Below are 14,435 nucleotides of genomic sequence, written 5' to 3' on the forward strand. Positions count from 1 at the left end.
TAAGAGTATTTTCTAACTTTCGAGATTATCGATTCTAAGTCTTCGTAGGAGTCTTCAGATTCTAATATATTAAACAAGATCGTACGAATTTTCTTTATAAAGATAAGTTTTGGTAATGTTCGGAGCTTAGTTGGTATCATTCCACAGTTTTGCAGCAATTCTTGAAAACGATTTTCTTTCAATTTCAAGTTTTGATTTTTTAATATAAAAGTTGTTGGAAGCTGAAGATCGCGTATTATATGAAACACAATAATCCTGGGCAGCTGGGTCCTGTAGTCAGCGTCATATTTTTGAAATTCCATGGCACTGCTAAGTGCTGGTTGCTGTACTTGTTTTGTGAACCTGTTTTGTGGGATGCCGGGGAAAGCCTATATCGTTGAAAGAGAGATGTGTAGACTTGTTGGGGCTTGGATTAAACCCGGAAACATTGAAACTGAATTCATTTGATTTGATATTTGATTCTATGTGACATCTGAAGACTTACCAACGACGGTAACGTAACGGGGGAGGGTTAGCTTGCGAAGCAGGCGTAAGCGGGGAGGACGAAGGGGAGCGAGAAAAAACGAGGAAAGAAGGGGGGGGGGGGGGGGAACTGGGGAAAGGGAACCCCCTCCCCTCTTCCCAGTTCCCCTTTCTTCCCGTCTCTGCTTAAGGTCCCTAATATCGCCGACACAGCGGCTTACTTCCTGACGGGTCACCGAACTCGTCTTTACGCTATACAGTAACTTAAAGCTATAATGTTCCTATGGTAAGCTATTAAGTCGAAAAAATGACCATAACTTGTTTACCAATGTTTGATCATTGGTGATTGTAGTCATGATAGTGGTAATAATGATCGATCAAATTATAAGTGAAGGGAAATGCTGGAAACCGCTGTGAGTCACCTTAAAGTTGTCAACGTCGTTTTTCAAAATGATCGAATATTGAACGATCGGCATTTAGGGTACTATTTGTAGAGTACTTTCCAGAACCGACTACATTCGGCCGTTCACCACAGTCTCCTTCGCAGCCGTTATTAGGGTCGTCACGCAACGCTCCTCCCCACTAGGGAAGAGCGTTACGTGACGACCCTAATAACGGCTGCGAAGACTATTCACCACACAGCCTTGGCGCACTACAGCAGTTGTGGTAACGATCCCTCGAAAGTACCGATAAAAATTTCGACGTTGTTGGTAATTCATTTAAGTAGCAAGCCCAGACTGAAACTACAGGAAAAGGCTGCTACTCGGAGATAAAGAATTATACAAAGTGTAGTTGATTGAAGGAATTCAGGAAAACTTATTAAAACCAATACTAATCACAAACCCACACTAACACCCTCCCCAGTCGTAATTGCTCCTGTAAATGGAGTAGCGCCTTTTCCGGCCCCATTCTCCTCGCGGCTTTGCTGCTGTTTGTCCAGCTATCGCCTCGCCCAAAATCCAGCCATCTATGAAGGCAACAATCCCGTTCCCAGAGCCCGCGCTGGGTAACGAGATTATTCACATAAGTTTTTGAATTATCCCTGAATTATGCTTGTATCATCCATGTTCCGGGCTCAGACTCACAGATAATAATATGGCGGAAAACAGCAAGACACACTATCAGTGTATCTCGATGACATAATGTCAAAAAGTACATACCTCAGCATTTTTGACCGATGTGGACCACAACGATCATTTACGCATGTGTTGAATCCTAAGCCGGTTTGTTCTACAAAAACACTAACACCTGAAAGCCGTTTTCACGCTGCTTAAAATCGGTTTGATGGAAATATCTCGTTCGCGTTTCAAGCAATGCAAAAACTCTTGGCTCAAAACACAAATCAATGTTTTGGAGTGTTTTGTAATTTTTTTGGTGATTTTTTGGTATATTTGGGAGGAGATAGTTTTTCTCAAAAGAGTAGTAAAATTTGGAAAAAAAAGAAATAGTTAAAGTTTGATGTAGTTCAAAAATTAGAAGTTAAAAATTGATAGATGGACACTCAAACAGTCTCCTACCAACCTGGTGTGCTCTTGGGTTGGGAGCAACTGTCTGTGGTGTTCCAAATATAATTTTCTTTCTTTTATCCCTTCTTTAAACCTCTTAAAATGCCATTCAAATTCACGTTTACCCCCACCTTATGTGCTTTGTTATATATTTAGACTTTCCCTTCAGCATCCACAGCCAAACAAACAAAGAAACAACTGAAAGGGCAACAACTGCGGAATTGTATCCCGGTCGGGATACATTTGCATTCGATCAGGGCACGTGACCAAGAATCAACCAATCACAGTGCTCGTTTTGTTGAGTGAAAGTCTAGGACTATAACAACATCGGATAATGGGAAAGAGTAGGTGATGTGTTTAACAAGACAAAGCTAAATACATTGGATAATTAACGGACAAAAATTAATTAATTAATTAATTAATTAATTAATTAAAAAAAAAACCCTCCGGGTAAACGTTAAACCGGGCTCGCCTCGATCAATAACAAAAAAACTCGACTTTAATATATTTGACCTTATCAGAAAAGTTCAACTCATGGCATCTCAGTAACATGTTGCAACTCTAAACACTTTTTTATCAGCTACTGATCAACTTACTCTCGTTAAAAACAAAAATTTAATTCCACCTGACCTAGGTTATAATTGAAATAATAATTTATTACACTCTAAAATCGCAAATAACTGTGATCTACACTTCTAGATTGCTCCAAAATCAACTTATTTAAACAAACGTTACTAATTTACGTTTAAGTTATAATTGATATAACAATTTATTAACCTAATATTGTAAAAACACCTAATCTATACATCTAGATTCCTTCGCTGTTTAGCCACAGTTTCAATTTCAGAATAAGACTAATAACCTGACAAACAGCTAACTGCAATAAATTTAAAACGATCAAAGGAGATTTGACAAAGATATCTTGTAAAATCAATTATTTTTCACGAACGGAACTAACTCCTACTTAAAGCGGAATTTCAACGAGCCCACACTTAAATTCTTTCACTGCGAAATAAAAAAGATGAAGAAAGTGACACAGGCACACTCGGAAAAAACCATCACATTTCTTTCATATACCACACGTTCGACACTCAAATCCTAGCAGTATGCAGGATGTTTGTCCCATGAACCTAGTTTAATGAACCTAGTTTAATGGCCTTAGCTCCCACGAGTCTCCTGTAGCTCAGTGGTAGAGAATCCGAACTAATAGTCGGAAGGTCTTAGGTTCGACTCCTGATAGGAGCACTCGGATTTCTTTTTTCAGAGTATGCCTGCGTCACTTTAATCATCATTCTTAATAACTGAATTCTTCCACCATCACGTGTTTTAAATCACTAGGTTTTAAAGAAAAACGAAGATCATGAAATAGAATATCAATTCTTTAACTTAGTGTTATGCTAGGGGTGGAATAAATTTGCAAAAAATAAACACAGCAAAATTTACTAAGTACTTCGAATTAAATTCTTCCAAAATGAAGTGTTACAACGATGAACGTTTCTACTAAAATATATATAACTAGAATAAGAATAAGATATTTCTGTTGAAAAATAAGTTGTATACATTCTGAATAATTGCTACAAATTCAAATGGAAAAACAAAAATGTTGTTTTCTATGAAATAGAAAGAACTGGGATAAGAATATAACATGAGATAATAATAAGAAACAAGCTTTCTTAAAACTTGCTACAAATAGAAATGAGATACAAAACTGAAGTACTTTCCCCAAAAAGCTACATACAGATACAAATGAAATTACAGAAGCGTTGTTCTCTAGAAAGCTAAATACAACTAGGCTGCGAATAAGATGATTCTCTAGAAATGTAAAAAGTATCCTTTCCAAACACTAGCTACAAATACCAATAAACTTGCGAGCATGTTATAACTAGGCTAAAAAATAAGACAATTATTTTGAAATATAACAAGTAGAGTTTTGTGACTTTGTAAAACAGCATTCAATCCCCACCTTCTGCAGGCTCACATATGGGAGTATTATTGTCATGAGAAGATGACGTCATCACTTGGTATTATTCAATCACCGCTACACAAGTACACACCTGAAGTGAAAAAAGGCAATCAGATGAAAAACATTAACACATTCACAAAGCACTCTGTTTTGTATGATCGTGCGAGTAAGAATTGTTTTGAAAACGGCTCTTGTTGACGATCAATCTCGTAGGTAGAGTCCTCAGAGGACGAGCGGTTGGTCAAAGAGAAAATTGAACTTTTTCACTGGCTGCCCCATAACCGCTTACATCGTTTTACCGCAATAATCCTACGGTAAACGAATCCCATTAACCCAGAGATCTTCTTTGCGACTAACCGCAGTCCTAAGAGCGCGAGGACTGGTTGATGATGATGAATGTAATAAAGTGTGAAACATGACAAAAAAAATATATAATCTCCGTCACGAAATACGTAAGATGTTGTAATTAGCAAGTCACGTGCAGGGTACAAAAGAAAAACCCGGGACCCTGACGGGAGTCAAGCACGTGATCACCATCTCACATGGCACTGATCAGCAGTGTGCAGGAGGCGCATCACCCAGAAGAGCCTCACTCGTCATTTGTCTCCCATCAGTGCTGTAGTAAGAGCATCAGACCGGTGTAGGGAACGTCCTGGGTTCGACAACAAGCGACGTAGATTTTGCCTTTGTTCGATGGACGTAACATGACAATACCTTTCGTTATGATTGTCATTCACATTCACGGTCAGTAGATTGTATATAAACAGTTGTTTTTATGCATAAGCAAATGATATGAGATACTAATAATACTGGAAAGTAAGAGAAAAAAAAAACAAAGAAGGAAAGAAATCTGGTGGAGTGTTTATGCGAACTCAGGAAGAATCAATCAACATCACTTCAAAGCAACCTTTGAAAAATAAACACAGACAGAAGGAACTCTGGGTAACTGACGATCTACATTCCCTGCACAAAACATTAGACTGATAAGAGCAAGTAAGAAATGCTTTGCTTAAATATAATTAACCTTTCGTTTCTTTCTTGTTCCTGTTTGCTGTTTTATTTGAAGTCCTCTATTCTGCCCATTCTGCAAGAAAAAAAAAACATAGGCACGCGGAGCGTACAAAGGCTATTTTTAAATTGTCTATGTGAATTAAAGTATCTAATGTTGAAGTTTGTCAGGACATAAGGCAACCAAGAACATTCAGTACAAATGTTGTTAATGCATAAGTCATGATCAAACGTGACTGCTGGGATTATGGTACGTTCAAGTACGTGAAGCTTATCGTTGTCAAGTTTAGGTTTGTGGATTACTGGCTCGCAGTCACACTTCGATTATACTCTGAAGGATACTTAATAGGGGCATTGTAATCCCGAGAACGGGAAACATAAGCCATATATGGACGTTTCCCTTCTAAGGATAAGGTTTTGAGCTGTTTTGGACAGCAATTGGATTATACACTTTGACCTTCTACCGTGCAAATAGGGTTACGATTTTTGCTATTGTCTTGAAAGGGTAATTGTTTAGAAGTAAAATCTGTACAGTGTGGACATTTGGGTACTGATAACGAGTAAGGATAAAAGACCAAGGCAGCACCCACACCCCTCCCGCGTGAGTGTAATAAGCTCTGAAGTTCAAACATTAAATGTATCCAAAGGGAAAATGGACCGATAAGCTGAGGTCGTTATAAAAGTTGCTGGTAGACAAAAATGCGACTCTGATCTTTCGTTAAATTTCTAGTATCCAGCAACCCTTAAGTGAGTTTACTTCAGCTGTAATGAAGCAATAATTAGGTTGTAACAGTTCATTGGCCAGGCTGACTCAAGAGACTGGTTGTGCAGACATGTAAAGAAAACCAGCCTAATATTTATCAATTACTCACCGAAGTGCAGGTGAGTAGTGATGGATATTTATCGAGCCGCGAAGCGGTAAATATCCATCACTTTCACCGACACTGAAGCGAATAATTGTTTTAGTATATACCACACAAGCTGAATAACTAGCGCACCAAAAAATTCCCTCATTTTTGACGGTACAGCGACAAATGGTGGGAAAGTCTCGCGCGCCGCGCGGTAAGCTCTAGTCTCTTTCGCAGCCGCTTGGGCCGGAGTCACGCAACGCTCCCCGTCCCCAGAGCGGTACGTGACTCCGGGGAGCGTTGCGTGACTCCGGCCCGAGCGGCTGCGAAGGAGACTGGGTAAGCCCGGGGGTAAGGGATTTCTTATTGTGGAAAGTTCCGTCTCGCTTTCTTGCGAACAAATAAACTTTTAAAGGCACTTGTCTAGATGCTAAGGTGTCATTTCTTCAATTGTTACGTGAAATTCGTCTTGCTGATCAGTTGAAATCATGCTGTAAAACATTAGGGGCCCGTTATTTAAACAGAGTCTAACTTAGGCCGCAGCTTAAGACAATCAGTGGCTCTCCAAATCTATTAAGTGGTTTATTTTAAATATTGTAACTATTCTTCTGGCAAATGATTGATTTCATATGAGATTAAATTAACATGTACAAACATGCAGCGTCTCAAAAGGCGCAGTGCATGGTGAAATTCTGAGAGAAAAAATATATGACAAAAAAATTGAACCTGTCCTGAGATCTGTGTACAGTTTTCTATTATGTTCCGGCAAATGGCGTTTGCGTAATGACGTAATTTGTGATGTAGAAAAAAATTCACCTGTAAGAACTCACTGAGCTGTGATTGGTTAAGTTGAAAAATTTTGATCGTATACCTGTTTTGATCGTAAAACTGTTGTCGCTCATACACAACGCAACTTGAATAACTATGTTTTAAAAGAAAAGTCGTTCAGTTGTACTTAAAAGATAATTTAAATTTAAACTGCTCTATTATGCTAATGCCATGATATGAAAAGAAAAGTAATTTTACAATTAATTATAACAATATTAATACACAGTAAAGGAAAATTCTTTGCCTGTTGATAGAATGTATTGTAACACATCCACAATCAAAAGACACCAAACGTTCCAATATACACTTACATATTGATCACTAACAGCTCACCTTTTGCTCTTCCTGCTGTCCTTATCCCCCGGCAGCCAGACTCGGATAACTTTGAAATTGCGTGAGGAGTTCGAGAAGCCAATGGCGACAAGGCACTGACTTGGACAGGCTGCTAAACAGCTCACACGACTGTCCACATCGATTACACTCAGCATGTCACCAGACGTGAGGTTAAACAACTTAACTCGGCCGTCTAAGTCACAGACAACACATTCGTCATCGCTAAGAAACTTACACCTGGCTAAAGCAAACAAATGGAGTACGTTTCCTGAAGCCGCATCTAGGATCTGCACAACTTGGGAAAAAGATGTACCATGTTCGCAAATAATAAATTGTTCGCCAGGAGAAAACATCACACTGAGCTCCGTGAGATCATCATGTGGCAGCTCCTTTTTCCAAAGTACAGCTGTGCCATCAGACAACTGAAGTACACCTTCATCAAAGGATATGATCTGCAATTTACTGTTACATGAAAAACCCTGTTTATGCAAAGTTGAGATTGTTGATAGGATTTCTCCGCTGCTTGTATCCAGGACGATTACTTCACCTCCTTTTGTTACACATGCCACTTGTTCGTCTGATATAGGGATCACCTTGGTAATTCCAGTCAAGTTGATCCACCGATGGATGCACTTTGACAGGTCAAACCTCCAAAGCTCAAGGGTGCCGCTACGTGAATTAAACAAAACACCTCTTCTGACGGGAAAGGGGGAAATTGTTCCCTCACAGGGTTTTTTTCCTCTGCGTTTCCCACTTGACACTTCCCAAGCCATAAGTGTACAACGCCGATCTGTTAGTGAGACTTCGTCTCTTAAGACATAGACAGTCTGGCCATCCAATGAAAGTGCAATATCTGTTGCTGATCCAGCTTCACTTTGCCAGCCGTTCGTCACGTTATCAGTGTTTATCATTTTTATGTCATTTCCCAAGAGTGAAGTTTGCAATAGAACATGTCTATTGATCACAAAAGTGACGTCCATGCTGAGCGTAGTGGGAATAAGATCTCCCAATAGAAATCCACAGTCAGAGAAAGATTCAAATTCGCTAGGATCGTAGAACTCAGGTAGAACACAAGGCGAAACTTGCAATGAAAAGTTGCGGTTTTCCTTCTCAATAACACTGCAAGGAAACAGCCTACCGGGATATTTACCACGAGAAAGAAAAAGGACTTGAGAGTCAGGTGTGAATTTTAACATCCCACACGCTAGCGAGGTAGTTGTTTCTGCTACAGTTGTAAAATCATGCAACACATCAACCAAAGAAATTAATCCTGTAGAGTGAGAAATTGCTAACAACCTTCCATCTCGAGACAATCCAAAAGATAAAACATCTTCATCTCTGGTGATGCGAGCAATCTCTGAGCCATTATCCAGACTCCACATCACAAGGCATTTAGCATTCTCAGAGCAATTAGCTAATATCTTGGTTTTGTCTGCCGATATCGAACAAACTGAGAATCTGCAATCACTTTGGACAAAGAGTGGTTTCAAGTCTCCGTCAATGGTATAGGCATGACTAAGGATTCCCGGCAGGACAAGATCTTCAGTAGGATGGAAAACAACTGACCGGTAAAATGCAAATACATTCTTCCCCTTTGGTACCTGGACCGGACGTTCCCATAGGCGCCTGCCAGTTTGGAGTGACCACAGCTGAAGCATTCCGTTCAAACATTCACACACCATGTGATCAAGCGATGGTGAAACGTCTAAACTTACCACTTGCAATGAACAATTGAAACAGGCTATAACACCACCCTGCTGCCTCTCCTTGTGTACGTATTCCATGCAAGATATTTCAGGATACTTGTTCTGCAAAAGGTTTGATGCCTCAGAAGACAGCACCCTTCCACCTTCATTCAACACTGTTTGCAAGAACACGCGAGGATGACTTGTTAACCTGTTATAGTGTTTTCTCAACAGGAACAACAAAGTATTCAAGTTACTTTGAATATCTTCAGATAGGATTGTAGAAATTCCCTGCTTTTGAAGCCATACCATATCTTCAGCTGCTGAAAAGCTGTTTAGACGGAGCTTAGCAAACACAAGCTCTAAATCCACAACATAGGCTTTTGTCAGTTCCTCCAGCCTATGTGATCCATCATTCTCGTGTGACTGAAGCAAGTGGCGAGCACCATGACAGAGCGCATACTTCTCAGTGGCGCTAAATTCTATGTTGTGTACGCCTCTCCGCTTAAGATCATCAAGCTCTCCGGTACAAAGGTTTGCTAGTATACGGTTTCCTTCTTTTTCGTCCATGATAAAGTCATGCTCTCCATAACATGAGCTGTCTGTCATCCAATCTATAACAGACTTGTGAATAACGTGAAGACAGCCATCACGAATGGGAAGAAGTGAGGACACACTACTAATAGCCGTTATCACTTTGCGCTTTGCAAGCGTTGAATTCCTGGTAGGTACTAACAGTTTAGAAACAAAATCAAGTGGCAAAGGTTCCCTTGAAGCGGTAATGGCACAAAGTAAATTAAGGAAATTTTCCTCCTTTACGCTAAGTTCCTTCATGAGTTCGCGTTCAAGACGTTTGAAATAGGAAGAGTAGGTTGCGTAGATTCCTAATGGTAAGCTTCTATCAAGATTGCCTTTGCTTAGAACTGATGGATTCTCTTCAATGTACAACATGAGAAAATGGGCATACAACATGAGTCCTTCGGACTTCAACACTAGCTTTTCCAGAACAGCGTCTGCATTTTCTGGTTTGATGACACGTTGGAGCCTCTTTTTTAAAACTACTCTAATGTCGTCTACGTTCTTTTCATCGTCTGGATCCAGCTGAAATGGTTTCAGATGTTTCAGCTTGTCCTTAATGTTCGTTGCTGGACGTGTTGTAACAAGAAAACGAATCCAAGACGGAAGCTTGCAAAACTGGTTTGCAATCACATCAAGCAGCTCATTGCGTCCTTGGTATTCACTTTCATCCAGTCCGTCTATCACCATTAGCATGTTTCTTCCAGGATCACCTACAGTGCTTAGCGGTTCTCTAAAAAGTAGTGCAAACAGCTCCTCCACACCCATGCTGTTGAGGTCCCGACCCAGATTCCTCGATAGCTGTTCCACAAGAGCTTGCTTGTACTCTGGCAGGGTACGGGACAAGCGACAGGCCAACGACTGAAGCATCAGCTGAGGATTTTGATAGCGATAATTGTTATGCTGACAAAAGTGGTATCCTGACAGTCTGCCAGCCTCTTGCATTCTTTGGCAAACTACAGCGGCAATAACTGATTTTCCCATCCCTGCATTTCCACTGATCACAATCACACGGTTTTTAGAGTTTCTATCATCCAGCCAGTTTTGCACTCTGTTAAATACCCACTCACGGGTGTCTGCTTGAAATCGTTCAAGGTAATGCTCAATGTCTGCCTGAAATTCTGACTTGGCAAGATTACGAAGGACTTCATCCGAACTGTACTTTTCTCTCTCTTCTTTAAAGCTGTCGACTACTTCTTTTACTTCTCGAAGACCTGCTTGCAAGGTTTCGTAACGTTCCTCGTGACTTTTGGCAGCTTCTTCGACAGTCCGTTGGCTCTTGGCCTGGTTTTGAAAGAACTGTTCGATAGCCTGTTCAGTTTTGGTCTGGGTCTGATGTATGGTCTTTAGCTGGAACTTGATATTCTCTTCACTGTCAGCCCACTCAAGTAACGCGTCAAGATGATCTTCCTCTCCACCCGGCTCTGCCTTCAGTCTGTCTATTTCAGTTTGATTCAAACCAAGAGCTACAAGAGGAGCACTAATTTCCTGCCACAGAGCATTGAAAGTCAGTGTATCAACACCAGTGGCTGACACGTGACCATACAAGACATTTCTAAAATATTTAACACGAGCTAAGTTCGCCTCACGAGAAGTGTCACTTGGGGGTGGTTTATGGTGCCACCCTGAGGAGGGAGGGGATAGTCCACAAATGTTGGTCAGAAGAAGGAACAGAAGAGTGATGTCGAAAGTGTTGGAGTCTGGGGTGGCTCCACCAGGTGGGAACAGCTGGTCCCACTGATGGTGATTTAAAATCTTTCGTCGCAAGAGGTTATTAAGAATAGAATAACAGGCATTGAGATCAGAGGCCAAGTTTGCAGGAGGATGAAAGCCATCAAACACCTTCCTTAGAACTGTTGTTCCACCATCGACGAGAAGCCTGCTGAGCTTGGCTCCATTTGTCTTCTCTACTGAGCTGGCCAGGGGTGATGGGGCTGCAGTAGCCATTTTAGTCACAAGCGCAAAGGGAATACCAACTCTACTGGGAGGAAAAAGAAAAAGAATGTTAATGACAGCATTGCTGCTCTGTAGTATAGATACACTACTAACGATTGATAAATAATAGTACGATGTTATTATGAATAACTCAACTTTTTTTAATTGAAAGTTTACTTTTTGAAAAGGTCCAATTTTCTCACGATAAAGCCTCCCTTTGCCATATAAGTATAGTATATCTGACAAAATGTGAACCCATCATCTCCTGTAATTGACGGACGTATCTACGTTTCACGAAAGATCTGTTCCAAGATGAGCTGATAATTTTTGGGAGATATTATGATATGATGATCATGGTCTAATTGACTACAGCATGTGTAAACTATGAAGCCATAACATTTGAGTTTGTGTAGGAATGTGAACAGGGCCATTTCAATAAATTTAGCACTAACTTACTGTGCTCCTGCGGATGGTTAACATTTTTGAGCCCATAAGCATCAAAACTTTGAATTAAGTCACTGAAATTAAAAAAAAAAATAGTTTCTTTCTTAAGATGCTGCTTGCTCCTAAAGATTAAATTTCCAAGAAAATGCTTCAGAATTATTGTTTGCTGTAAATTGTCTTCTCACAGGGTATTCATCAAATAAAGTGAAGCTTTTATAGATAGCTGCTACACTAGGATGGACCATGGGAACCTTTTTCTTGTGGTGGACAGACCTTGATCAAAACATTTCCCATCCAACACTCTCCCTGAGTGACATACAAGATTATAACTTATATTCATGTTAAATTTAAGCTAAGAAGCCTTGAAAATATTACCTGAAGTGACTCACTGAAGCACACCTTGATCAACACGAACATCAGAATCTGATGATTGAACGTGAAAAAGTGCATGTTAGCATTCACTCAAGATCCTGCAGTATGTATTTAGAAAAAAATTTTGTAGTGAAAGGTGGTAGTAGGGTGTAAACACTGTACAAAGTGTAAAAAGTCATTGTTGTTCACAATTAACAGTAGGTTCTTGTAGTCTAGTTGTCAAGCTGTACTTTTAAATGGTGGTGATGTTATAATGCGGTACAAGCTAAAAAAGATGTCCAGGGTTGTTATCACAAGATTATGGCAAATTTTTATCACCTGGTTTTTCACATCTTGTTCTACACTTACCAATGATACTTTCTTGTATGCTTGGATATTGATCATTTGATATCAGGAGCTGTACTGTGCTACAGAATTGGTCTGACTGTTGTAGTGAACAAGATGCCCGGCTAATGGCATTAACACGGAATGCTTAAATTATGTAGCCCCAATTATTCCCCATTGTATGTTTCGCAGATATTTAAAAACTATCCTCCCTTGGCAATTGAAATAATTGTCTAAATGGTTTTATTCAGATATATTGCGTGATACATGTACTTATCGTTGTGTTACTAAGAATCATGCCAGAAATGACTCTGCAATAACGTCATGACCCCGCTGAACTAGTCTGGCCTCCTCTAGCTCTAATCCGTCGCGTTGATTATTCGATCTGGCTTTGAGAGCGGAGTTTCTTCGCTGTGAACTCTACCAATTTCCACCGTTTCAACTGTCGAGTAAAAAGTCGTAAAAAAGGTTTGTTTTCTCTCGGAAAACGGCAGATCGGATTCTTAAATTCATACCTGTGGCCGCCATTGAACAAAAACAACTTTTCGAAATGATGACTTGCTTTGACGTCACACAGGTAGAGATAAGTGGGTCCCTCCCTCGTGATATACGCGCCGATAATAGATTTTGATTGGGCTGTTTTTGTTCAAGACAATCAGAACAATAAATCCCTTCTGGGAGAGGGAAGAATTTAATCAAGGTTTAATGAATAAATCAAATAATGATTTGACGTCACACAAGAAGGGATGAGTGGGTCCCCTCTCTCGTGATATGTGCCTGAATAATAGATTTTGATTGGCCTGCGTTTGTTAAAGACAATCAGAACAGTACACCCCTACTAGGGAAGGACATATTTTAATACATAAATTAATGTGCACGTTTGTGGCTATGACAAAGAAAAAACAAGATGCCTGCTATACTGGCATTACGCGTGATGCTGGGGCTGATTCATTTATTCAACTGTATGCTTCGCCGATTGATAAAGCTATCCTTGCTAATGGAATAGTTTGAGTCACGACGATCGCGTTACGTTGTTTACCTTGTGTTACGCGACTCAGACTATCAGCGGAAATTTCTGAAATTCCATTACGACAACGTAAGCTTCTCAATGACCTCTTTTCAGTCTCGCATCGTGGTCTAAGACTGTCAAACAAAGCACGATTCCTTCGCCAAGAACTCACCAATTTCCACCGTTTTAAATGTCGGGTGCTTCTAAGAAGTTATTCTTTCAATTTACCGCTTCAAAATGGTGAAATTTCCGTTTGAAAACGGCACACTTGAGTCCACAACATGTTAACAATATGGCGCGACAATTTAATCCGTCTTTAATAAATATATCAAATGCTTTGACGTCACACAGGTAGGGGTGAGTGGGTCCCCTTCCTCGCGATATAAGCGACAAGAATGGATTTTGATTGGCCTGCTGTCGTTAAAGACAATCAGAACAATACATCCCGAATAGGAGAGGGGAGGGTTTAATGAACAAGATGCCTGCTATACTGGCATTACGCGTGATGCTGGGGCTGATTCGTTTATTCCAACTGTATGTTTCGCCGATTGATAAAACAATCCTTGCTAATGGAATAGTTTGAGTCACGACGATCGCGTTACGTTGTTTCCCTTGTGTTACGCGACTCAGACTATCACTGGAAATTTTAGCCTCCCACGCAGACGTTCTTAGGGCAGGAACGCGTGACGAACCCCTAAGAACGTCTGCGTGGGAGGCTACGGAAATTTGTGAAATTCCATTACGATAACGTAAGCTTCTCAATGACCTCTTTCCAGTCTCGCGTCGTGGTCTAAGACTGTCAAACAAAGCACGATTCCTTTGCTAGGAACTCACCAATTTCCACCGTTTTTTAATGTTGGGTGCTTCTTAGAAGTTATTCTTTCGATTTACCGCTTCAAAATGGTGAAATTTCCGTTTGAAAACGGCACACTTGAGTCCACAACATGTTAACAATATGGCGCCAAATTTAATCCGTCTTTAATGAATAGATCAAATGATGCGTTGACGTCACACAGGTAGGGGTGAGTGGGTCCCCTCCCTGACGATGTAAGCGACAAGAATGGATTTTGATTGGCCTGCTTCTGTTGAAGACAATCAGAACAATACACTCCGAGTAGGAGAGGGGTGAGTTTAATGAATAAA

The 14,435-nt window shown here is 40.3% G+C and overlaps 1 protein-coding gene across 11 annotated transcripts in view; it reads right to left on the reverse strand.

Annotated features, from left to right (window-relative positions):
- Positions 1–3,593: 3,593 nt before the first annotated feature.
- LOC146477273 (uncharacterized) overlaps positions 3,594–14,435 on the reverse strand; it is a 70,068-nt gene continuing 59,226 nt past the window's right edge. For 10 of the 11 annotated variants that reach the window (XM_085113739.1, XM_085113737.1, XM_085113734.1 and 7 more), the window contains 2 exons: positions 4,955–5,014; positions 3,594–4,021 (listed from right to left, as the gene is read on the reverse strand). In XM_085113739.1, coding sequence (XP_084969865.1) covers positions 4,987–5,014 — 28 coding nt within the window. In that variant the 3' untranslated portion in view covers positions 3,594–4,021; positions 4,955–4,986. The remainder of the gene's footprint in view (positions 4,022–4,954; positions 5,015–14,435) is intronic. The other variant, XM_085113740.1, reaches the window with a different exon arrangement.

This window comes from Pavona decussata, unplaced genomic scaffold (genome assembly GCF_977016875.1).
Source record: "Pavona decussata unplaced genomic scaffold, jaPavDecu1.1 SCAFFOLD_71, whole genome shotgun sequence".
NCBI classification, from domain to species: Eukaryota; Metazoa; Cnidaria; class Anthozoa; order Scleractinia; family Agariciidae; genus Pavona; species Pavona decussata.